The following is a 24,899-nucleotide window of genomic DNA, read 5'->3' on the forward strand; positions in this document are numbered from 1 at the left end:
CTGGAGCTCCAAGTGGCAGCATATAAAAGCTGTGAAACTCCCCCTGCCGAGACAGAAACCAATACATCCAACACTGAACACACAAGACTCAACACTCAAAATTGACTGAAGATGCTGTGTTCCCGAGGATTCCAGTCTTCCCTCAGCCCATTGATGTACTTCTACTGGCCTGTGCGCAGTCTATGGCCAGAGGTCCGACCTCTTCTCAGCCAGCAGGATCTACTGCAGAGAAACCTGAAAGAGATCAAGAGCAGTCTGGAGCTGATGGCAAATCTCCAGCAGCAGATCTTTGAAGAGTTGGACAATGTCCCATCCTCTTTGACAATCCAACCAGTCTCCTACAAGCTGGATAAAGATGGAGAGGGCTTTGCCCTGACACTGGACACTAAAGACTTTTCCCCAGAGGAGCTGTCTGTCAAGCAGGTGGGCAGGAAGCTGAAAGTCAGTGGGAAGACAGAGAAGAAGCTGGATGATGGGGAAGGCTCCTACTCTTACAGATGCCAAGAGTTCAGACAAGAGTTTGATCTGCCTGAAAAGGTGAATCCTGAGACAGTCACCTGCTCCCTGGCTCATGACGGGAAACTCCACATTCAGGCACCAAAGAATCCATTATCTGGTGAGGAGGAGGTGGCAGAGAGAGTGGTTCCCATCAACTGTAGCCTGGATGTGGAAACCTCACAATTCCTGTCAAAGACAGAGGGAAGCATCACCGACACACAGAAGAAACAAGAGAACAGCATTTCACATGAGGACTGATTTTTTATTTCACTGGATGAGACATTTTCTAATACATATTTTTCATGTTTTGAGACTGTATGCATTTACATTTCATATCTTATTACAATCAATATGATATGCTTTTTAACCTAATCAATAAAATAAATAAAAAACAGAATTTTGCAGTTGTTATGATCTATTCAATGGATATCAAAATAATGACCATTATCTATCTCTCATCAAAAGTTAACTTTCCAAAAGGCTCACTGGCCTGAAATTTTTCAATGATCATTTTCAATAAATTCAATTTTCAAAAAGCTCTCCTGAAAATGTTCTGATTCTAACATGTTTATGACATGTTTATAAACCTGACTTCTGAAAACAAATGTCATGTGGACTTGTCAGGATTTGCAATGTAGACCTTTTTGAGCAAGTGTCCTGTTTTAGATCATTGAATGTGAGTGAATAGTTTCCACAACTAGAAAATATTGTTTTTAGTTATCAAAAAACATACGTACATATATGATAAACATAATGCCAGACAACATCAAAAAATCAGTTTTCAACAATGTTATAGGAACATAAAATCGACACATGACCAATTTCATAACGCTGTACAATCTGAATTTCTTTCTAAAAAAGATGATTTCTCCGTGGATTATTTTAGAATGTGTTCAATTACATTTGGACCTTTCTTGCAGTGACGCCTGTGGTGAAAACTCTTTAAAACGTAGCTTGTGATCTTTGGTCCAATTTTGTTCCACTTTGCTGATACTATTGCATGTTACAGAATATGCATTGCTAATGATCCATCAATACTGTAAATGTCAAAAGCAATATGATTCAAAATACTTTTAAAAGTCATAAATATATTTAAGTTAAGTGAATCATTCATCAGTGAAAGCAATAATAGGTGACCTGCTTTAAGTACAGCACCACTAATATCTCAGGACTGTAGACTCCATCCAGCTTGTTACTGAACTACCTGATTTAGAAGCTGGCTGGAGTGACATCACCACTTCCCTGCAGTGTGTCACCCAGTGGAGAACTGTGGCAATGACAGGAAAGTTCCTGAAGACACTGGAGCTCCAAGTGGCAGCATATAAAAGCTGTGAAACTCCCCTGCCGAGACAGAAACCAATACATCCAACACTGAACACACAAGACTCAACACTCAACATTGACTGAAGATGCTGTGTTCCCGAGGATTCCAGTCTTCCCTCAGCCCATTGATGGACTTCTACTGGCCTGTGCGCAGTCTATGGCCAGAGGTCCGACCTCTTCTCAGCCAGCGGGATCTACTGCAGAGAAACCTGCTAGAGATCAAGAGCAGTCTGGAGCTGATGGCAAATCTCCAGCAGCAGATCTTTGAAGAGTTGGACAATGTCCCATCCTCTTTGACAATCCAACCAGTCTCCTACAAGCTGGATAAAGATGGAGAGGGCTTTGCCCTGACACTGGACACTAAAGACTTTTCCCCAGAGGAGCTGTCTGTCAAGCAGGTGGGCAGGAAGCTGAAAGTCAGTGGGAAGACAGAGAAGAAGCTGGATGATGGGGAAGGCTCCTACTCTTACAGATGCCAAGAGTTCAGACAAGAGTTTGATCTGCCTGAAAAGGTGAATCCTGAGACAGTCACCTGCTCCCTGGCTCATGACGGGAAACTCCACATTCAGGCACCAAAGAATCCATTATCTGGTGAGGAGGAGGTGGCAGAGAGAGTGGTTCCCATCAACTGTAGCCTGGATGTGGAAACCTCACAATTCCTGTCAAAGACAGAGGGAAGCATCACCGACACACAGAAGAAACAAGAGAACAGCATTTCACATGAGGACTGATTTTTATTTCACTGGATGAGACATTTTCTAATACATATTTTTCATGTTTTGAGACTGTATGCATTTACATTTCATATCTTGTAACAATCAATATGATATGCTTTTTAATTTAATCAATAAAAAATATAAAAAATCAGAATTTTGCAGTTGTTATGATCTCTTCAATGGATATCAAAATAATGACCATTATCTATCTCTCATCAAAAGTTAACTTTCCAAAAGGCTCACTGGCCTGAAATTTTTCAATGATCATTTTCAATAAATTCAATTTTCAAAAAGCTCTCCTGAAAATGTTCTGATTCTAACATGTTTATGACATGTTTATAAACCTGACTTCTGAAAACAAATGTCATGTGGACTTGTCAGGATTTGCAATGTAGACCTTTTTGAGCAAGTGTCCTGTTTTAAATCATTGAATGTGAGTGAATAGTTTCCACAACTAGAAAATATTGTTTTTAGTTATTAAAAAACATACGTACATATATGATAAACATAATGCCAGACAACATCAAAAAATAATTTTTCAACAATGGTATAGGAACATAAAATCGACACATGACCAATTTCATAACGCTGTACAATCTGAATTTCTTTCTAAAAAAGATGATTTCTCCGTGGATTATTTTAGAATGTGTTCAATTACATTTGGACCTTTCTTGCAGTGACGCCTGTGGTGAAAACTCTTTAAAACGTAGCTTGTGATCTTTGGTCCAATTTTGTTCCACTTTGCTGATACTATTGCATGTTACAGAATATGCATTGCTAATGATCCATCAATACTGTAAATGTCAAAAGCAATATGATTCAAAATACTTTTAAAAGTCATAAATATATTTAAGTTAAGTGAATCATTCATCAGTGAAAGCAATAATAGGTGACCTGCTTTAAGTACAGCACCACTAATATCTCAGGACTGTAGACTCCATCCAGCTTGTTACTGAACTACCTGATTTAGAAGCTGGCTGGAGTGACATCACCACTTCCCTGCAGTGTGTCACCCAGTGGAGAACTGTGGCAATGACAGGAAAGTTCCTGAAGACACTGGAGCTCCAAGTGGCAGCATATAAAAGCTGTGAAACTCCCCCTGCCGAGACAGAAACCAATACATCCAACACTGAACACACAAGACTCAACACTCAAAATTGACTGAAGATGCTGTGTTCCCGAGGATTCCAGTCTTCCCTCAGCCCATTGATGTACTTCTACTGGCCTGTGCGCAGTCTATGGCCAGAGGTCCGACCTCTTCTCAGCCAGCAGGATCTACTGCAGAGAAACCTGAAAGAGATCAAGAGCAGTCTGGAGCTGATGGCAAATCTCCAGCAGCAGATCTTTGAAGAGTTGGACAATGTCCCATCCTCTTTGACAATCCAACCAGTCTCCTACAAGCTGGATAAAGATGGAGAGGGCTTTGCCCTGACACTGGACACTAAAGACTTTTCCCCAGAGGAGCTGTCTGTCAAGCAGGTGGGCAGGAAGCTGAAAGTCAGTGGGAAGACAGAGAAGAAGCTGGATGATGGGGAAGGCTCCTACTCTTACAGATGCCAAGAGTTCAGACAAGAGTTTGATCTGCCTGAAAAGGTGAATCCTGAGACAGTCACCTGCTCCCTGGCTCATGACGGGAAACTCCACATTCAGGCACCAAAGAATCCATTATCTGGTGAGGAGGAGGTGGCAGAGAGAGTGGTTCCCATCAACTGTAGCCTGGATGTGGAAACCTCACAATTCCTGTCAAAGACAGAGGGAAGCATCACCGACACACAGAAGAAACAAGAGAACAGCATTTCACATGAGGACTGATTTTTTATTTCACTGGATGAGACATTTTCTAATACATATTTTTCATGTTTTGAGACTGTATGCATTTACATTTCATATCTTATTACAATCAATATGATATGCTTTTTAACCTAATCAATAAAATATTTAAAAAAAACAGAATTTTGCAGTTGTTATGATCTATTCAATGGATATCAAAATAATGACCATTATCTATCTCTCATCAAAAGTTAACTTTCCAAAAGGCTCACTGGCCTGAAATTTTTCAATGATCATTTTCAATAAATTCAATTTTCAAAAAGCTCTCCTGAAAATGTTCTGATTCTAACATGTTTATGACATGTTTATAAACCTGACTTCTGAAAACAAATGTCATGTGGACTTGTCAGGATTTGCAATGTAGACCTTTTTGAGCAAGTGTCCTGTTTTAAATCATTGAATGTGAGTGAATAGTTTCCACAACTAGAAAATATTGTTTTTAGTTATCAAAAAACATACGTACATATATGATAAACATAATGCCAGACAACATCAAAAAATAATTTTTCAACAATGGTATAGGAACATAAAATCGACACATGACCAATTTCATAACGCTGTACAATCTGAATTTCTTTCTAAAAAAGATGATTTCTCCGTGGATTATTTTAGAATGTGTTCAATTACATTTGGACCTTTCTTGCAGTGACGCCTGTGGTGAAAACTCTTTAAAACGTAGCTTGTGATCTTTGGTCCAATTCTGTTCCACTTTGCTGATACTATTGCATGTTACAGAATATGCATTGCTAATGATCCATCAATACTGTAAATGTCAAAAGCAATATGATTCAAAATACTTTTAAAAGTCATAAATATATTTAAGTTAAGTGAATCATTCATCAGTGAAAGCAATAATAGGTGACCTGCTTTAAGTACAGCACCACTAATATCTCAGGACTGTAGACTCCATCCAGCTTGTTACTGAACTACCTGATTTAGAAGCTGGCTGGAGTGACATCACCACTTCCCTGCAGTGTGTCACCCAGTGGAGAACTGTGGCAATGACAGGAAAGTTCCTGAAGACACTGGAGCTCCAAGTGGCAGCATATAAAAGCTGTGAAACTCCCCTGCCGAGACAGAAACCAATACATCCAACACTGAACACACAAGACTCAACACTCAACATTGACTGAAGATGCTGTGTTCCCGAGGATTCCAGTCTTCCCTCAGCCCATTGATGGACTTCTACTGGCCTGTGCGCAGTCTATGGCCAGAGGTCCGACCTCTTCTCAGCCAGCAGGATCTACTGCAGAGAAACCTGCTAGAGATCAAGAGCAGTCTGGAGCTGATGGCAAATCTCCAGCAGCAGATCTTTGAAGAGTTGGACAATGTCCCATCCTCTTTGACAATCCAACCAGTCTCCTACAAGCTGGATAAAGATGGAGAGGGCTTTGCCCTGACACTGGACACTAAAGACTTTTCCCCAGAGGAGCTGTCTGTCAAGCAGGTGGGCAGGAAGCTGAAAGTCAGTGGGAAGACAGAGAAGAAGCTGGATGATGGGGAAGGCTCCTACTCTTACAGATGCCAAGAGTTCAGACAAGAGTTTGATCTGCCTGAAAAGGTGAATCCTGAGACAGTCACCTGCTCCCTGGCTCATGACGGGAAACTCCACATTCAGGCACCAAAGAATCCATTATCTGGTGAGGAGGAGGTGGCAGAGAGAGTGGTTCCCATCAACTGTAGCCTGGATGTGGAAACCTCACAATTCCTGTCAAAGACAGAGGGAAGCATCACCGACACACAGAAGAAACAAGAGAACAGCATTTCACATGAGGACTGATTTTTTATTTCACTGGATGAGACATTTTCTAATACATATTTTTCATGTTTTGAGACTGTATGCATTTACATTTCATATCTTATTACAATCAATATGATATGCTTTTTAACCTAATCAATAAAATATTTAAAAAAAAACAGAATTTTGCAGTTGTTATGATCTATTCAATGGATATCAAAATAATGACCATTATCTATCTCTCATCAAAAGTTAACTTTCCAAAAGGCTCACTGGCCTGAAATTTTTCAATGATCATTTTCAATAAATTCAATTTTCAAAAAGCTCTCCTGAAAATGTTCTGATTCTAACATGTTTATGACATGTTTATAAACCTGACTTCTGAAAACAAATGTCATGTGGACTTGTCAGGATTTGCAATGTAGACCTTTTTGAGCAAGTGTCCTGTTTTAAATCATTGAATGTGAGTGAATAGTTTCCACAACTAGAAAATATTGTTTTTAGTTATCAAAAAACATACGTACATATATGATAAACATAATGCCAGACAACATCAAAAAATCAGTTTTCAACAATGTTATAGGAACATAAAATCGACACATGACCAATTTCATAACGCTGTACAATCTGAATTTCTTTCTAAAAAAGATGATTTCTCCGTGGATTATTTTAGAATGTGTTCAATTACATTTGGACCTTTCTTGCAGTGACACCTGTGGTGAAAACTCTTTAAAACGTAGCTTGTGATCTTTGGTCCAATTCTGTTCCACTTTGCTGATACTATTGCATGTTACAGAATATGCATTGCTAATGATCCATCAATACTGTAAATGTCAAAAGCAATATGATTCAAAATACTTTTAAAAGTCATAAATATATTTAAGTTAAGTTAATCATTCATCAGTGAAAGCAATAATAGGTGACCTGCTTTAAGTACAGCACCACTAATATCTCAGGACTGTAGACTCCATCCAGCTTGTTACTGAACTACCTGATTTAGAAGCTGGCTGGAGTGACATCACCACTTCCCTGCAGTGTGTCACCCAGTGGAGAACTGTGGCAATGACAGGAAAGTTCCTGAAGACACTGGAGCTCCAAGTGGCAGCATATAAAAGCTGTGAAACTCCCCTGCCGAGACAGAAACCAATACATCCAACACTGAACACACAAGACTCAACACTCAACATTGACTGAAGATGCTGTGTTCCCGAGGATTCCAGTCTTCCCTCAGCCCATTGATGGACTTCTACTGGCCTGTGCGCAGTCTATGGCCAGAGGTCCGACCTCTTCTCAGCCAGCGGGATCTACTGCAGAGAAACCTGCTAGAGATCAAGAGCAGTCTGGAGCTGATGGCAAATCTCCAGCAGCAGATCTTTGAAGAGTTGGACAATGTCCCATTCTCTTTGACAATCCAACCAGTCTCCTACAAGCTGGATAAAGATGGAGAGGGCTTTGCCCTGACACTGGACACTAAAGACTTTTCCCCAGAGGAGCTGTCTGTCAAGCAGGTGGGCAGGAAGCTGAAAGTCAGTGGGAAGACAGAGAAGAAGCTGGATGATGGGGAAGGCTCCTACTCTTACAGATGCCAAGAGTTCAGACAAGAGTTTGATCTGCCTGAAAAGGTGAATCCTGAGACAGTCACCTGCTCCCTGGCTCATGACGGGAAACTCCACATTCAGGCACCAAAGAATCCATTATCTGGTGAGGAGGAGGTGGCAGAGAGAGTGGTTCCCATCAACTGTAGCCTGGATGTGGAAACCTCACAATTCCTGTCAAAGACAGAGGGAAGCATCACCGACACACAGAAGAAACAAGAGAACAGCATTTCACATGAGGACTGATTTTTTATTTCACTGGATGAGACATTTTCTAATACATATTTTTCATGTTTTGAGACTGTATGCATTTACATTTCATATCTTATTACAATCAATATGATATGCTTTTTAACCTAATCAATAAAATATTTAAAAAAAAACAGAATTTTGCAGTTGTTATGATCTATTCAATGGATATCAAAATAATGACCATTATCTATCTCTCATCAAAAGTTAACTTTCCAAAAGGCTCACTGGCCTGAAATTTTTCAATAATCATTTTCAATAAATTCAATTTTCAAAAAGCTCTCCTGAAAATGTTCTGATTCTAACATGTTTATGACATGTTTATAAACCTGACTTCTGAAAACAAATGTCATGTGGACTTGTCAGGATTTGCAATGTAGACCTTTTTGAGCAAGTGTCCTGTTTTAAATCATTGAATGTGAGTGAATAGTTTCCACAACTAGAAAATATTGTTTTTAGTTATCAAAAAACATACGTACATATATGATAAACATAATGCCAGACAACATCAAAAAATCAGTTTTCAACAATGTTATAGGAACATAAAATCGACACATGACCAATTTCATAACGCTGTACAATCTGAATTTCTTTCTAAAAAAGATGATTTCTCCGTGGATTATTTTAGAATGTGTTCAATTACATTTGGACCTTTCTTGCAGTGACACCTGTGGTGAAAACTCTTTAAAACGTAGCTTGTGATCTTTGGTCCAATTCTGTTCCACTTTGCTGATACTATTGCATGTTACAGAATATGCATTGCTAATGATCCATCAATACTGTAAATGTCAAAAGCAATATGATTCAAAATACTTTTAAAAGTCATAAATATATTTAAGTTAAGTTAATCATTCATCAGTGAAAGCAATAATAGGTGACCTGCTTTAAGTACAGCACCACTAATATCTCAGGACTGTAGACTCCATCCAGCTTGTTACTGAACTACCTGATTTAGAAGCTGGCTGGAGTGACATCACCACTTCCCTGCAGTGTGTCACCCAGTGGAGAACTGTGGCAATGACAGGAAAGTTCCTGAAGACACTGGAGCTCCAAGTGGCAGCATATAAAAGCTGTGAAACTCCCCTGCCGAGACAGAAACCAATACATCCAACACTGAACACACAAGACTCAACACTCAACATTGACTGAAGATGCTGTGTTCCCGAGGATTCCAGTCTTCCCTCAGCCCATTGATGGACTTCTACTGGCCTGTGCGCAGTCTATGGCCAGAGGTCCGACCTCTTCTCAGCCAGCGGGATCTACTGCAGAGAAACCTGCTAGAGATCAAGAGCAGTCTGGAGCTGATGGCAAATCTCCAGCAGCAGATCTTTGAAGAGTTGGACAATGTCCCATCCTCTTTGACAATCCAACCAGTCTCCTACAAGCTGGATAAAGATGGAGAGGGCTTTGCCCTGACACTGGACACTAAAGACTTTTCCCCAGAGGAGCTGTCTGTCAAGCAGGTGGGCAGGAAGCTGAAAGTCAGTGGGAAGACAGAGAAGAAGCTGGATGATGGGGAAGGCTCCTACTCTTACAGATGCCAAGAGTTCAGACAAGAGTTTGATCTGCCTGAAAAGGTGAATCCTGAGACAGTCACCTGCTCCCTGGCTCATGACGGGAAACTCCACATTCAGGCACCAAAGAATCCATTATCTGGTGAGGAGGAGGTGGCAGAGAGAGTGGTTCCCATCAACTGTAGCCTGGATGTGGAAACCTCACAATTCCTGTCAAAGACAGAGGGAAGCATCACCGACACACAGAAGAAACAAGAGAACAGCATTTCACATGAGGACTGATTTTTTATTTCACTGGATGAGACATTTTCTAATACATATTTTTCATGTTTTGAGACTGTATGCATTTACATTTCATATCTTATTACAATCAATATGATATGCTTTTTAACCTAATCAATAAAATATTTAAAAAAAAACAGAATTTTGCAGTTGTTATGATCTATTCAATGGATATCAAAATAATGACCATTATCTATCTCTCATCAAAAGTTAACTTTCCAAAAGGCTCACTGGCCTGAAATTTTTCAATGATCATTTTCAATAAATTCAATTTTCAAAAAGCTCTCCTGAAAATGTTCTGATTCTAACATGTTTATGACATGTTTATAAACCTGACTTCTGAAAACAAATGTCATGTGGACTTGTCAGGATTTGCAATGTAGACCTTTTTGAGCAAGTGTCCTGTTTTAAATCATTGAATGTGAGTGAATAGTTTCCACAACTAGAAAATATTGTTTTTAGTTATCAAAAAACATACGTACATATATGATAAACATAATGCCAGACAACATCAAAAAATCAGTTTTCAACAATGTTATAGGAACATAAAATCGACACGTCCAATTTCATAACGCTGTACAATCTGAATTTCTTTCTAAAAAAGATGATTTCTCCGTGGATTATTTTAGAATGTGTTCAATTACATTTGGACCTTTCTTGCAGTGACACCTGTGGTGAAAACTCTTTAAAACGTAGCTTGTGATCTTTGGTCCAATTCTGTTCCACTTTGCTGATACTATTGCATGTTACAGAATATGCATTGCTAATGATCCATCAATACTGTAAATGTCAAAAGCAATATGATTCAAAATACTTTTAAAAGTCATAAATATATTTAAGTTAAGTTAATCATTCATCAGTGAAAGCAATAATAGGTGACCTGCTTTAAGTACAGCACCACTAATATCTCAGGACTGTAGACTCCATCCAGCTTGTTACTGAACTACCTGATTTAGAAGCTGGCTGGAGTGACATCACCACTTCCCTGCAGTGTGTCACCCAGTGGAGAACTGTGGCAATGACAGGAAAGTTCCTGAAGACACTGGAGCTCCAAGTGGCAGCATATAAAAGCTGTGAAACTCCCCTGCCGAGACAGAAACCAATACATCCAACACTGAACACACAAGACTCAACACTCAACATTGACTGAAGATGCTGTGTTCCCGAGGATTCCAGTCTTCCCTCAGCCCATTGATGGACTTCTACTGGCCTGTGCGCAGTCTATGGCCAGAGGTCCGACCTCTTCTCAGCCAGCAGGATCTACTGCAGAGAAACCTGCTAGAGATCAAGAGCAGTCTGGAGCTGATGGCAAATCTCCAGCAGCAGATCTTTGAAGAGTTGGACAATGTCCCATCCTCTTTGACAATCCAACCAGTCTCCTACAAGCTGGATAAAGATGGAGAGGGCTTTGCCCTGACACTGGACACTAAAGACTTTTCCCCAGAGGAGCTGTCTGTCAAGCAGGTGGGCAGGAAGCTGAAAGTCAGTGGGAAGACAGAGAAGAAGCTGGATGATGGGGAAGGCTCCTACTCTTACAGATGCCAAGAGTTCAGACAAGAGTTTGATCTGCCTGAAAAGGTGAATCCTGAGACAGTCACCTGCTCCCTGGCTCATGACGGGAAACTCCACATTCAGGCACCAAAGAATCCATTATCTGGTGAGGAGGAGGTGGCAGAGAGAGTGGTTCCCATCAACTGTAGCCTGGATGTGGAAACCTCACAATTCCTGTCAAAGACAGAGGGAAGCATCACCGACACACAGAAGAAACAAGAGAACAGCGTTTCACATGAGGACTGATTTTTATTTCACTGGATGAGACATTTTCTAATACATATTTTTCATGTTTTGAGACTGTATGCATTTACATTTCATATCTTATAACAATCAATATGATATGCTTTTTAACCTAATCAATAAAATATTTAAAAAAAAACAGAATTTTGCAGTTGTTATGATCTATTCAATGGATATCAAAATAATGACCATTATCTATCTCTCATCAAAAGTTAACTTTCCAAAAGGCTCACTGGCCTGAAATTTTTCAATGATCATTTTCAATAAATTCAATTTTCAAAAAGCTCTCCTGAAAATGTTCTGATTCTAACATGTTTATGACATGTTTATAAACCTGACTTCTGAAAACAAATGTCATGTGGACTTGTCAGGATTTGCAATGTAGACCTTTTTGAGCAAGTGTCCTGTTTTAAATCATTGAATGTGAGTGAATAGTTTCCACAACTAGAAAATATTGTTTTTAGTTATCAAAAAACATACGTACATATATGATAAACATAATGCCAGACAACATCAAAAAATCAGTTTTCAACAATGTTATAGGAACATAAAATCGACACGTCCAATTTCATAACGCTGTACAATCTGAATTTCTTTCTAAAAAAGATGATTTCTCCGTGGATTATTTTAGAATGTGTTCAATTACATTTGGACCTTTCTTGCAGTGACACCTGTGGTGAAAACTCTTTAAAACGTAGCTTGTGATCTTTGGTCCAATTTGTTCCACTTTGCTGATACTATTGCATGTTACAGAATATGCATTGCTAATGATCCATCAATACTGTAAATGTCAAAAGCAATATGATTCAAAATACTTTTAAAAGTCATAAATATATTTAAGTTAAGTGAATCATTCATCAGTGAAAGCAATAATAGGTGACCTGCTTTAAGTACAGCACCACTAATATCTCAGGACTGTAGACTCCATCCAGCTTGTTACTGAACTACCTGATTTAGAAGCTGGCTGGAGTGACATCACCACTTCCCTGCAGTGTGTCACCCAGTGGAGAACTGTGGCAATGACAGGAAAGTTCCTGAAGACACTGGAGCTCCAAGTGGCAGCATATAAAAGCTGTGAAACTCCCCCTGCCGAGACAGAAACCAATACATCCAACACTGAACACACAAGACTCAACACTCAACATTGACTGAAGATGCTGTGTTCCCGAGGATTCCAGTCTTCCCTCAGCCCATTGATGGACTTCTACTGGCCTGTGCGCAGTCTATGGCCAGAGGTCCGACCTCTTCTCAGCCAGCGGGATCTACTGCAGAGAAACCTGCTAGAGATCAAGAGCAGTCTGGAGCTGATGGCAAATCTCCAGCAGCAGATCTTTGAAGAGTTGGACAATGTCCCATCCTCTTTGACCATCCAACCAGTCTCCTACAAGCTGGATAAAGATGGAGAGGGCTTTGCCCTGACACTGGACACTAAAGACTTTTCCCCAGAGGAGCTGTCTGTCAAGCAGGTGGGCAGGAAGCTGAAAGTCAGTGGGAAGACAGAGAAGAAGCTGGATGATGGGGAAGGCTCCTACTCTTACAGATGCCAAGAGTTCAGACAAGAGTTTGATCTGCCTGAAAAGGTGAATCCTGAGACAGTCACCTGCTCCCTGGCTCATGACGGGAAACTCCACATTCAGGCACCAAAGAATCCATTATCTGGTGAGGAGGAGGTGGCAGAGAGAGTGGTTCCCATCAACTGTAGCCTGGATGTGGAAACCTCACAATTCCTGTCAAAGACAGAGGGAAGCATCACCGACACACAGAAGAAACAAGAGAACAGCGTTTCACATGAGGACTGATTTTTATTTCACTGGATGAGACATTTTCTAATACATATTTTTCATGTTTTGAGACTGTATGTATTTACATTTCATATCTTGTAACAATCAATATGATATGCTTTTTAATTTAATCAATAAAAAATATAAAAAATCAGAATTTTGCAGTTGTTATGATCTCTTCAATGGATATCAAAATAATGACCATTATCTATCTCTCATCAAAAGTTAACTTTCCAAAAGGCTCACTGGCCTGAAATTGTTCCATTATCATTTTCAATAAATTCAATTTTCAAAAAGCTCTCCTGAAAATGTTCTGATTCTAACATGTTTATGACATGTTTATAAACCTGACTTCTGAAAACAAATGTCATGTGGACTTGTCAGGATTTGCAATGTAGACCTTTTTGAGCAAGTGTCCTGTTTTAGATCATTGAATGTGAGTGAATAGTTTCCACAACTAGAAAATATTGTTTTTAGTTATTAAAAAACATACGTACATATATGATAAACATAATGCCAGACAACATCAAAAAATCATTTTTCAACAATGTTATAGGAACATAAAATCGACACATGACCAATTTCATAACGCTGTACAATCTGAATTTCTTTCTAAAAAGATGATTTCTCCGTGGATTATTTTAGAATGTGTTCAATTACATTTGGACCTTTCTTGCAGTGACGCCTGTGGTGAAAACTCTTTAAAACGTAGCTTGTGATCTTTGGTCCAATTTTGTTCCACTTTGCTGATACTATTGCATGTTACAGAATATGCATTGCTAATGATCCATCAATACTGTAAATGTCAAAATAAATATGATTCAAAATACTTTTAAAAGTCATAAATATATTTAAGTTAAGTGAATCATTCATCAGTGAAAGCAATAATAGGTGACCTGCTTTAAGTACAGCACCACTAATATCTCAGGACTGTAGACTCCATCCAGCTTGTTACTGAACTACCTGATTTAGAAGCTGGCTGGAGTGACATCACCACTTCCCTGCAATGTGTCACCCAGTGGAGAACTGTGGCAATGACAGGAAAGTTCCTGAAGACACTGGAGCTCCAAGTGGCAGCATATAAAAGCTGTGAAACTCCCCTGCCGAGACAGAAACCAATACATCCAACACTGAACACACAAGACTCAACACTCAACATTGACTGAAGATGCTGTGTTCCCGAGGATTCCAGTCTTCCCTCAGCCCATTGATGGACTTCTACTGGCCTGTGCGCAGTCTATGGCCAGAGGTCCGACCTCTTCTCAGCCAGCGGGATCTACTGCAGAGAAACCTGCTAGAGATCAAGAGCAGTCTGGAGCTGATGGCAAATCTCCAGCAGCAGATCTTTGAAGAGTTGGACAATGTCCCATCCTCTTTGACAATCCAACCAGTCTCCTACAAGCTGGATAAAGATGGAGAGGGCTTTGCCCTGACACTGGACACTAAAGACTTTTCCCCAGAGGAGCTGTCTGTCAAGCAGGTGGGCAGGAAGCTGAAAGTCAGTGGGAAGACAGAGAAGAAGCTGGATGATGGGGAAGGCTCCTACTCTTACAGATGCCAAGAGTTCAGACAAGAGTTTGATCTGCCTGAAAAGGTGAATCCTGAGACAGTCACCTGCTCCCTGGCTCATGACGGGAAACTCCACATTCAGGCACCAAAGAATCCATTATCTGGTGAGGAGGAGGTGGCAGAGAGAGTGGTTCCCATCAACTGTAGCCTGGATGTGGAAACCTCACAATTCCTGTCAAAGACAGAGGGAAGCATCACCGACACACAGAAGAAACAAGAGAACAGCGTTTCACATGAGGACTGATTTTTTATTTCACTGGATGAGACATTTTTGAATACATATTTTTCATGTTTTGAGACTGTATGCATTTACATTTCATATCTTATTACAATCAATATGATATGCTTTTTAACCTAATCAATAAAATATTTAAAAAAAAACAGAATTTTGCAGTTGTTATGATCTATTCAATGGATATCAAAATAATGACCATTATCTATCTCTCATCAAAAGTTAACTTTCCAAAAGGCTCACTGACCTGAAATTTTTCAATGATCATTTTCAATAAATTCAATTTTCAAAAAGCTCTCCTGAAAATGTTCTGATTCTAACATGTTTATGACATGTTTATAAACCTGACTTCTGAAAACAAATGTCATGTGGACTTGTCAGGATTTGCAATGTAGACCTTTTTGAGCAAGTGTCCTGTTTTAAATCATTGAATGTGAGTGAATAGTTTCCACAACTAGAAAATATTGTTTTTAGTTATCAAAAAACATACGTACATATATGATAAACATAATGCCAGACAACATCAAAAAATCAGTTTTCAACAATGTTATAGGAACATAAAATCGACACGTCCAATTTCATAACGCTGTACAATCTGAATTTCTTTCTAAAAAAGATGATTTCTCCGTGGATTATTTTAGAATGTGTTCAATTACATTTGGACCTTTCTTGCAGTGACACCTGTGGTGAAAACTCTTTAAAACGTAGCTTGTGATCTTTGGTCCAATTCTGTTCCACTTTGCTGATACTATTGCATGTTACAGAATATGCATTGCTAATGATCCATCAATACTGTAAATGTCAAAAGCAATATGATTCAAAATACTTTTAAAAGTCATAAATATATTTAAGTTAAGTGAATCATTCATCAGTGAAAGCAATAATAGGTGACCTGCTTTAAGTACAGCACCACTAATATCTCAGGACTGTAGACTCCATCCAGCTTGTTACTGAACTACCTGATTTAGAAGCTGGCTGGAGTGACATCACCACTTCCCTGCAGTGTGTCACCCAGTGGAGAACTGTGGCAATGACAGGAAAGTTCCTGAAGACACTGGAGCTCCAAGTGGCAGCATATAAAAGCTGTGAAACTCCCCTGCCGAGACAGAAACCAATACATCCAACACTGAACACACAAGACTCAACACTCAACATTGACTGAAGATGCTGTGTTCCCGAGGATTCCAGTCTTCCCTCAGCCCATTGATGGACTTCTACTGGCCTGTGCGCAGTCTATGGCCAGAGGTCCGACCTCTTCTCAGCCAGCGGGATCTACTGCAGAGAAACCTGCTAGAGATCAAGAGCAGTCTGGAGCTGATGGCAAATCTCCAGCAGCAGATCTTTGAAGAGTTGGACAATGTCCCATCTCTTTGACAATCCAACCAGTCTCCTACAAGCTGGATAAAGATGGAGAGGGCTTTGCCCTGACACTGGACACTAAAGACTTTTCCCCAGAGGAGCTGTCTGTCAAGCAGGTGGGCAGGAAGCTGAAAGTCAGTGGGAAGACAGAGAAGAAGCTGGATGATGGGGAAGGCTCCTACTCTTACAGATGCCAAGAGTTCAGACAAGAGTTTGATCTGCCTGAAAAGGTGAATCCTGAGACAGTCACCTGCTCCCTGGCTCATGACGGGAAACTCCACATTCAGGCACCAAAGAATCCATTATCTGGTGAGGAGGAGGTGGCAGAGAGAATGGTTCCCATCAACTGTAGCCTGGATGTGGAAACCTCACAATTCCTGTCAAAGACAGAGGGAAGCATCACCGACACACAGAAGAAACAAGAGAACAGCGTTTCACATGAGGACTGATTTTTTATTTCACTGGATGAGACATTTTTGAATACATATTTTTCATGTTTTGAGACTGTATGCATTTACATTTCATATCTTATTACAATCAATATGATATGCTTTTTAACCTAATCAATAAAATATTTAAAAAAAAAAACAGAATTTTGCAGTTGTTATGATCTATTCAATGGATATCAAAATAATGACCATTATCTATCTCTCATCAAAAGTTAACTTTCCAAAAGGCTCACTGGCCTGAAATTTTCAATGATCATTTTCAATAAATTCAATTTTCAAAAAGCTCTCCTGAAAATGTTCTGATTCTAACATGTTTATGACATGTTTATAAACCTGACTTCTGAAAACAAATGTCATGTGGACTTGTCAGGATTTGCAATGTAGACCTTTTTGAGCAAGTGTCCTGTTTTAAATCATTGAATGTGAGTGAATAGTTTCCACAACTAGAAAATATTGTTTTTAGTTATCAAAAAACATACGTACATATATGATAAACATAATGCCAGACAACATCAAAAAATCAGTTTTCAACAATGTTATAGGAACATAAAATCGACACGTGACCAATTTCATAACGCTGTACAATCTGAATTTCTTTCTAAAAAAGATGATTTCTCCGTGGATTATTTTAGAATGTGTTCAATTACATTTGGACCTTTCTTGCAGTGACACCTGTGGTGAAAACTCTTTAAAACGTAGCTTGTGATCTTTGGTCCAATTCTGTTCCACTTTGCTGATACTATTGCATGTTACAGAATATGCATTGCTAATGATCCATCAATACTGTAAATGTCAAAAGCAATATGATTCAAAATACTTTTAAAAGTCATAAATATATTTAAGTTAAGTGAATCATTCATCAGTGAAAGCAATAATAGGTGACCTGCTTTAAGTACAGCACCACTAATATCTCAGGACTGTAGACTCCATCCAGCTTGTTACTGAACTACCTGATTTAGAAGCTGGCTGGAGTGACATCACCACTTCCCTGCAATGTGTCACCCAGTGGAGAACTGTGGCAATGACAGGAAAGTTCCTGAAGACACTGGAGCTCCAAGTGGCAGCATATAAAAGCTGTGAAACTCCCCTGCCGAGACAGAAACCAATACATCCAACACTGAACACACAAGACTCAACACTCAACATTGACTGAAGATGCTGTGTTCCCGAGGATTCCAGTCTTCCCTCAGCCCATTGATGGACTTCTACTGGCCTGTGCGCAGTCTATGGCCAGAGGTCCGACCTCTTCTCAGCCAGCGGGATCTACTGCAGAGAAACCTGCTAGAGATCAAGAGCAGTCTGGAGCTGATGGCAAATCTCCAGCAGCAGATCTTTGAAGAGTTGGACAATGTCCCATCCTCTTTGACCATCCAACCAGTCTCCTACAAGCTGGATAAAGATGGAGAGGGCTTTGCCCTGACACTGGACACTAAAGACTTTTCCCCAGAGGAGCTGTCTGTCAAGCAGGTGGGCAGGAAGCTGAAAGTCAGTGGGAAGACAGAGAAGAAGCTGGATGATGGGGAAGGCTCCTACTCTTACAGATGCCAAGAGTTCAGACAAGAGTTTGATCTGCCTGAAAAGGTGAATCCTGAGATAGTCACCTGCTCCCTGGATCATGACGGGAAACTCCACATTCAGGCACCAAAGAATCCATTATCTGGTGAGGAGGAGGTGGCAGAGAGAGTGGTTCCCATCAACTGTAGCCTGGATGTGGAAACCTCACAATTCCTGTCAAAGACAGAGGGAAGCATCACCGACACACAGAAGAAACAAGAGAACAGCGTTTCACATGAGGACTGATTTTTATTTCACTGGATGAGACATTTTCTAATACATATTTTTCATGTTTTGAGACTGTATGTATTTACATTTCATATCTTGTAACAATCAATATGATATGCTTTTTAATTTAATCAATAAAAAATATAAAAAATCAGAATTTTGCAGTTGTTATGATCTCTTCAATGGATATCAAAATAATGACCATTATCTATCTCTCATCAAAAGTTAACTTTCCAAAAGGCTCACTGGCCTGAAATTGTTCCATTATCATTTTCAATAAATTCAATTTTCAAAAAGCACTCCTGAAAATGTTCTGATTCTAACATGTTTATGACATGTTTATAAACCTGACTTCTGAAAACAAATGTCATGTGGACTTGTCAGGATTTGCAATGTAGACCTTTTTGAGCAAGTGTCCTGTTTTAGATCATTGAATGTGAGTGAATAGTTTCCACAACTAGAAAATATTGTTTTTAGTTATTAAAAAACATACGTAAATATATGATAAACATAATGCCAGACAACATCAAAAAATCATTTTTCAACAATGTTATAGGAACATAAAATCGACACATGACCAATTTCATAACGCTGTACAATCTGAATTTCTTTCTAAAAAACATGATTTCTCCGTGGATTATTTTAGAATGTGTTCAATTACATTTGGACCTTTCTTGCAGTGACGCCTGTGGTGAAAACTCTTTAAAACGTAGCTTGTGATCTTTGGTCCAATTTTGTTCCACTTTGCTGATACTATTGCATGTTACAGAATATGCATTGCTAATGATCCATCAATACTGTAAATGTCAAAATAAATATGATTCAAAATACTTTTAAAAGTCATAAATATATTTAAGTTAAGTGAATCATTCATCAGTGAAAGCAATAATAGGTGACCTGCTTTAAGTACAGCACCACTAATATCTCAGGACTGTAGACTCCATCCAGCTTGTTACTGAACTACCTGATTTAGAAGCTGGCTGGAGTGACATCACCACTTCCCTGCAATGTGTCACCCAGTGGAGAACTGTGGCAATGACAGGAAAGTTCCTGAAGACACTGGAGCTCCAAGTGGCAGCATATAAAAGCTGTGAAACTCCCCTGCCGAGACAGAAACCAATACATCCAACACTGAACACACAAGACTCAACACTCAACATTGACTGAAGATGCTGTGTTCCCGAGGATTCCAGTCTTCCCTCAGCCCATTGATGGACTTCTACTGGCCTGTGCGCAGTCTATGGCCAGAGGTCCGACCTCTTCTCAGCCAGCGGGATCTACTGCAGAGAAACCTGCTAGAGATCAAGAGCAGTCTGGAGCTGATGGCAAATCTCCAGCAGCAGATCTTTGAAGAGTTGGACAATGTCCCATCCTCTTTGACCATCCAACCAGTCTCCTACAAGCTGGATAAAGATGGAGAGGGCTTTGCCCTGACACTGGACACTAAAGACTTTTCCCCAGAGGAGCTGTCTGTCAAGCAGGTGGGCAGGAAGCTGAAAGTCAGTGGGAAGACAGAGAAGAAGCTGGATGATGGGGAAGGCTCCTACTCTTACAGATGCCAAGAGTTCAGACAAGAGTTTGATCTGCCTGAAAAGGTGAATCCTGAGATAGTCACCTGCTCCCTGGATCATGACGGAAACTCCACATTCAGGCACCAAAGAATCCATTATCTGGTGAGGAGGAGGTGGCAGAGAGAGTGGTTCCCATCAACTGTAGCCTGGATGTGGAAACCTCACAATTCCTGTCAAAGACAGAGGGAAGCATCACCGACACACAGAAGAAACAAGAGAACAGCGTTTCACATGAGGACTGATTTTTATTTCACTGGATGAGACATTTTCTAATACATATTTTTCATGTTTTGAGACTGTATGTATTTACATTTCATATCTTGTAACAATCAATATGATATGCTTTTTAATTTAATCAATAAAAAATATAAAAAATCAGAATTTTGCAGTTGTTATGATCTCTTCAATGGATATCAAAATAATGACCATTATCTATCTCTCATCAAAAGTTAACTTTCCAAAAGGCTCACTGGCCTGAAATTGTTCCATTATCATTTTCAATAAATTCAATTTTCAAAAAGCACTCCTGAAAATGTTCTGATTCTAACATGTTTATGACATGTTTATAAACCTGACTTCTGAAAACAAATGTCATGTGGACTTGTCAGGATTTGCAATGTAGACCTTTTTGAGCAAGTGTCCTGTTTTAGATCATTGAATGTGAGTGAATAGTTTCCACAACTAGAAAATATTGTTTTTAGTTATTAAAAAACATACGTAAATATATGATAAACATAATGCCAGACAACATCAAAAAATCATTTTTCAACAATGTTATAGGAACATAAAATCGACACATGACCAATTTCATAACGCTGTACAATCTGAATTTCTTTCTAAAAAGATGATTTCTCCGTGGATTATTTTAGAATGTGTTCAATTACATTTGGACCTTTCTTGCAGTGACGCCTGTGGTGAAAACTCTTTAAAACGTAGCTTGTGATCTTTGGTCCAATTTTGTTCCACTTTGCTGATACTATTGCATGTTACAGAATATGCATTGCTAATGATCCATCAATACTGTAAATGTCAAAATAAATATGATTCAAAATACTTTTAAAAGTCATAAATATATTTAAGTTAAGTGAATCATTCATCAGTGAAAGCAATAATAGGTGACCTGCTTTAAGTACAGCACCACTAATATCTCAGGACTGTAGACTCCATCCAGCTTGTTACTGAACTACCTGATTTAGAAGCTGGCTGGAGTGACATCACCACTTCCCTGCAATGTGTCACCCAGTGGAGAACTGTGGCAATGACAGGAAAGTTCCTGAAGACACTGGAGCTCCAAGTGGCAGCATATAAAAGCTGTGAAACTCCCCCTGCCGAGACAGAAACCAATACATCCAACACTGAACACACAAGACTCAACACTCAACATTGACTGAAGATGCTGTGTTCCCGAGGATTCCAGTCTTCCCTCAGCCCATTGATGGACTTCTACTGGCCTGTGCGCAGTCTATGGCCAGAGGTCCGACCTCTTCTCAGCCAGCGGGATCTAATGCAGAGAAACCTGCTAGAGATCAAGAGCAGTCTGGAGCTGATGGCAAATTTCCAGCAGCAGATCTTTGAAGAATTGGACAATGTCCCATCCTCTTTGACCATCCAACCAGTCTCCTACAAGCTGGATAAAGATGGAGAGGGCTTTGCCCTGACACTGGACACTAAAGACTTTTCCCCAGAGGAGCTGTCTGTCAAGCAGGTGGGCAGGAAGCTGAAAGTCAGTGGGAAGACAGAGAAGAAGCTGGATGATGGGGAAGGCTCCTACTCTTACAGATGCCAAGAGTTCAGACAAGAGTTTGATCTGCCTGAAAAGGTGAATCCTGAGACAGTCACCTGCTCCCTGGCTCATGACGGGAAACTCCACATTCAGGCACCAAAGAATCCATTATCTGGTGAGGAGGAGGTGGCAGAGAGAGTGGTTCCCATCAACTGTAGCCTGGATGTGGAAACCTCACAATTCCTGTCAAAGACAGAGGAAAGCATCACCGACACACAGAAGAAACAAGAGAACAGCGTTTCACATGAGGACTGATTTTTATTTCACTGGATGAGACATTTTCTAATACATATTTTTCATGTTTTGAGACTGTATGCATTTACATTTCAATATGATATCTTTTTAATTTAATCAATCAATATGATTTGCAGTTGTTAATCTCTTCAATATATCAAAATAAAATTATCTATCTCTCATCAAAAGTTAAAAAGGCTCAGCCTTAAATTTTGCAGTTGTTATGATCTACTTCTTTAATGAATGGATGAAATCTGAAAAAATAATGAAACTAATTACAGCCATTGATACAACACAGAGACAGGTACAATCACCCACGAAATACAAAGCGAAACTCAGGCTCAAAACGGTTCCCAATCAGAGACAACGATAAGCACCTGACTCTGAGAATCGTCTCAGGCAGCCAAGCCTAACAACACCCCTAAAGCCGCGTACGAAACACAACATATAAACCCATGTCAAACCCTGGCCTACCCAAAAATTTTCAATTGATCATTTTCAATAAATTCAATTTTCAAAAGCTCTCCTGAAAATGTTCTTATTCTAACATGTTTATGACATGTTTATAAACCTGACTTCTGAAAACAAATGTCATGTGGACTTGTCAGGATTTGCAATGTAGACCTTTTTGAGCAAGTGTCCTGTTTTAGATCATTGAATGTGAGTGAATAGTTTCCACAACTAGAAAATATTGTTTTTAGTTATTAAAAAACATATGTAAATATATGATAAACATAATGCCAGACAACATCAAAAAATCATTTTTCAACAATGTTATAGGAACATAAAATCGACACATGACCAATTTCATAACGCTGTACAATCTGAATTTCTTTCTAAAAAGATGATTTCTCCGTGGATTATTTTAGAATGTGTTCAATTACATTTGGACCTTTCTTGCAGTGACGCCTGTGGTGAAACTCTTTAAAACGTAGCTTGTGATCTTTGGTCCAATTTTGTTCCACTTTGCTGATACTATTGCATGTTACAGAATATGCATTGCTAATGATCCATCAATACTGTAAATGTCAAAAGCAATATGATTCAAAATACTTTTAAAAGTCAGAAATATATTTAAGTTAAGTGAATCATTCATCAGTGAAAGCAATAATAGGTGACCTGCTTTAAGTACAGCACCACTAATATCTCAGGACTGTAGACTCCATCCAGCTTGTTACTGAACTACCTGATTTAGAAGCTGGCTGGAGTGACATCACCACTTCCCTGCAATGTGTCACCCAGTGGAGAACTGTGGCAATGACAGGAAAGTTCCTGAAGACACTGGAGCTCCAAGTGGCAGCATATAAAAGCTGTGAAACTCCCCCTGCCGAGACAGAAACCAATACATCCAACACTGAACACACAAGACTCACCACTCAACATTGACTGAAGATGCTGTGTTCCCGAGGATTCCAGTCTTCCCTCAGCCCATTGATGGACTTCTACTGGCATGTGCGCAGTCTATGGCCAGAGGTCCGACCTCTTCTCAGCCAGCAGGATCTACTGCAGAGAAACCTGAAAGAGATCAAGAGCAGTCTGGAGCTGATGGCAAATCTCCAGCAGCAGATCTTTGAAGAGTTGGACAATGTCTCATCCTCTTTGACAATCCAACCAGTCTCCTACAAGCTGGATAAAGATGGAGAGGGCTTTGCCCTGACACTGGACACTAAAGACTTTTCCCCAGAGGAGCTGTCTGTCAAGCAGGTGGGCAGGAAGCTGAAAGTCAGTGGGAAGACAGAGAAGAAGCTGGATGATGGGGAAGGCTCCTACTCTTACAGATGCCAAGAGTTCAGACAAGAGTTTGATCTGCCTGAAAAGGTGAATCCTGAGACAGTCACCTGCCCCTGGCTCATGACGGGAAACTCCACATTCAGGCACCAAAGAATCCATTATCTGGTGAGGAGGAGGTGGCAGAGAGAGTGGTTCCCATCAACTGTAGCCTGGATGTGGAAACTCACAATTCCTGTCAAAGACAGAGGGAAGCATCACCGACACACAGAAGAAACAAGAGAACAGCATTTCACATGAGGACTGATTTTTTATTTCACTGGATGAGACATTTTCTAATACATATTTTTCATGTTTTGCGACTGTATGCATTTACATTTCATATCTTATTACAATCAATATGATATGCTTTTTAACCTAATCAATAAAATATAATAAAAAAAACAGAATTTTGCAGTTGTTATGATCTATTCAATGGATATCAAAATAATGACCATTATCTATCTCTCATCAAAAGTTAACTTTCCAAAAGGTTCACTGGCCTGAAATTTTTCAATGATCATTTTCAATAAATTCAATTTTCAAAAAGCTCTCCTGAAAATGTTCTGATTCTAACATGTTTATGACATGTTTATAAACCTGACTTCTGAAAACAAATGTCATGTGGAATTGTCAGGATTTGCAATGTAGACCTTTTTGAGCAAGTGTCCTGTTTTAAATCATTGAATGTGAGTGAATAGTTTCCACAACTAGAAAATATTGTTTTTAGTTATCAAAAAACATACGTACATATATGATAAACATAATGCCAGACAACATCAAAAAATAATTTTTCAACAATGGTATAGGAACATAAAATCGACACATGACCA

The 24,899-nt window shown here is 39.5% G+C and overlaps 11 protein-coding genes and 3 pseudogenes across 11 annotated transcripts; all 14 read left to right on the forward strand.

The window, feature by feature from the left end:
• The first annotated feature begins 111 nt into the window (after window positions 1-111).
• LOC124047812 (heat shock protein 30-like) lies at window positions 112-756 on the forward strand. Its single transcript, XM_046368127.1, has one exon. It carries the CDS (start codon window positions 112-114, stop codon window positions 754-756), a length of 645 nt encoding a protein of 214 aa, XP_046224083.1.
• Window positions 757-1,867: 1,111 nt separating this feature from the next.
• Window positions 1,868-2,672, forward strand: LOC124047813 (heat shock protein 30). Its single transcript, XM_046368128.1, has one exon. The coding sequence runs from the start codon at window positions 1,908-1,910 to the stop codon at window positions 2,550-2,552; it is 645 nt and encodes a 214-aa protein (XP_046224084.1). The 5' UTR covers window positions 1,868-1,907; the 3' UTR covers window positions 2,553-2,672.
• Window positions 2,673-3,704: 1,032 nt separating this feature from the next.
• LOC124047814 (heat shock protein 30-like) lies at window positions 3,705-4,349 on the forward strand. The gene has a single exon (XM_046368129.1). It carries the CDS (start codon window positions 3,705-3,707, stop codon window positions 4,347-4,349), a length of 645 nt encoding a protein of 214 aa, XP_046224085.1.
• Window positions 4,350-5,502: 1,153 nt separating this feature from the next.
• Window positions 5,503-6,147, forward strand: LOC124047815 (heat shock protein 30-like). Its single transcript, XM_046368130.1, has one exon. The coding sequence runs from the start codon at window positions 5,503-5,505 to the stop codon at window positions 6,145-6,147; it is 645 nt and encodes a 214-aa protein (XP_046224086.1).
• A 1,114-nt stretch (window positions 6,148-7,261) lies between these two features.
• LOC124047816 (heat shock protein 30-like) lies at window positions 7,262-7,946 on the forward strand. Its single transcript, XM_046368131.1, has one exon. It carries the CDS (start codon window positions 7,302-7,304, stop codon window positions 7,944-7,946), a length of 645 nt encoding a protein of 214 aa, XP_046224087.1. The 5' UTR covers window positions 7,262-7,301.
• Window positions 7,947-9,060: 1,114 nt separating this feature from the next.
• On the forward strand, window positions 9,061-9,745 carry LOC124047817 (heat shock protein 30). The gene has a single exon (XM_046368132.1). It carries the CDS (start codon window positions 9,101-9,103, stop codon window positions 9,743-9,745), a length of 645 nt encoding a protein of 214 aa, XP_046224088.1. The 5' UTR covers window positions 9,061-9,100.
• A 1,152-nt stretch (window positions 9,746-10,897) lies between these two features.
• LOC124047818 (heat shock protein 30-like) lies at window positions 10,898-11,543 on the forward strand. Its single transcript, XM_046368133.1, has one exon. It carries the CDS (start codon window positions 10,898-10,900, stop codon window positions 11,540-11,542), a length of 645 nt encoding a protein of 214 aa, XP_046224089.1. The 3' UTR covers window position 11,543.
• A 1,105-nt stretch (window positions 11,544-12,648) lies between these two features.
• Window positions 12,649-13,385, forward strand: LOC124047819 (heat shock protein 30-like). Its single transcript, XM_046368135.1, has one exon. The coding sequence runs from the start codon at window positions 12,694-12,696 to the stop codon at window positions 13,336-13,338; it is 645 nt and encodes a 214-aa protein (XP_046224091.1). The 5' UTR covers window positions 12,649-12,693; the 3' UTR covers window positions 13,339-13,385.
• Window positions 13,386-14,448: 1,063 nt separating this feature from the next.
• LOC124047820 (heat shock protein 30-like) lies at window positions 14,449-15,133 on the forward strand. Its single transcript, XM_046368136.1, has one exon. The coding sequence runs from the start codon at window positions 14,489-14,491 to the stop codon at window positions 15,131-15,133; it is 645 nt and encodes a 214-aa protein (XP_046224092.1). The 5' UTR covers window positions 14,449-14,488.
• Window positions 15,134-16,245: 1,112 nt separating this feature from the next.
• LOC124047821 lies at window positions 16,246-16,929 on the forward strand (annotated as a pseudogene).
• A 1,115-nt stretch (window positions 16,930-18,044) lies between these two features.
• On the forward strand, window positions 18,045-18,776 carry LOC124047822 (heat shock protein 30-like). The gene has a single exon (XM_046368137.1). The coding sequence runs from the start codon at window positions 18,085-18,087 to the stop codon at window positions 18,727-18,729; it is 645 nt and encodes a 214-aa protein (XP_046224093.1). The 5' UTR covers window positions 18,045-18,084; the 3' UTR covers window positions 18,730-18,776.
• Window positions 18,777-19,840: 1,064 nt separating this feature from the next.
• LOC124047999 lies at window positions 19,841-20,571 on the forward strand (annotated as a pseudogene).
• Window positions 20,572-21,630: 1,059 nt separating this feature from the next.
• Window positions 21,631-22,365, forward strand: LOC124047823 (heat shock protein 30-like). Its single transcript, XM_046368138.1, has one exon. The coding sequence runs from the start codon at window positions 21,676-21,678 to the stop codon at window positions 22,318-22,320; it is 645 nt and encodes a 214-aa protein (XP_046224094.1). The 5' UTR covers window positions 21,631-21,675; the 3' UTR covers window positions 22,321-22,365.
• A 1,326-nt stretch (window positions 22,366-23,691) lies between these two features.
• Window positions 23,692-24,899, forward strand: part of LOC124047666 — a 7,067-nt pseudogene continuing 5,859 nt past the window's right edge.

The sequence above is a fragment of the Oncorhynchus gorbuscha genome, linkage group LG11, assembly GCF_021184085.1.
Source record: "Oncorhynchus gorbuscha isolate QuinsamMale2020 ecotype Even-year linkage group LG11, OgorEven_v1.0, whole genome shotgun sequence".
Classification (NCBI taxonomy): domain Eukaryota; kingdom Metazoa; phylum Chordata; class Actinopteri; order Salmoniformes; family Salmonidae; genus Oncorhynchus; species Oncorhynchus gorbuscha.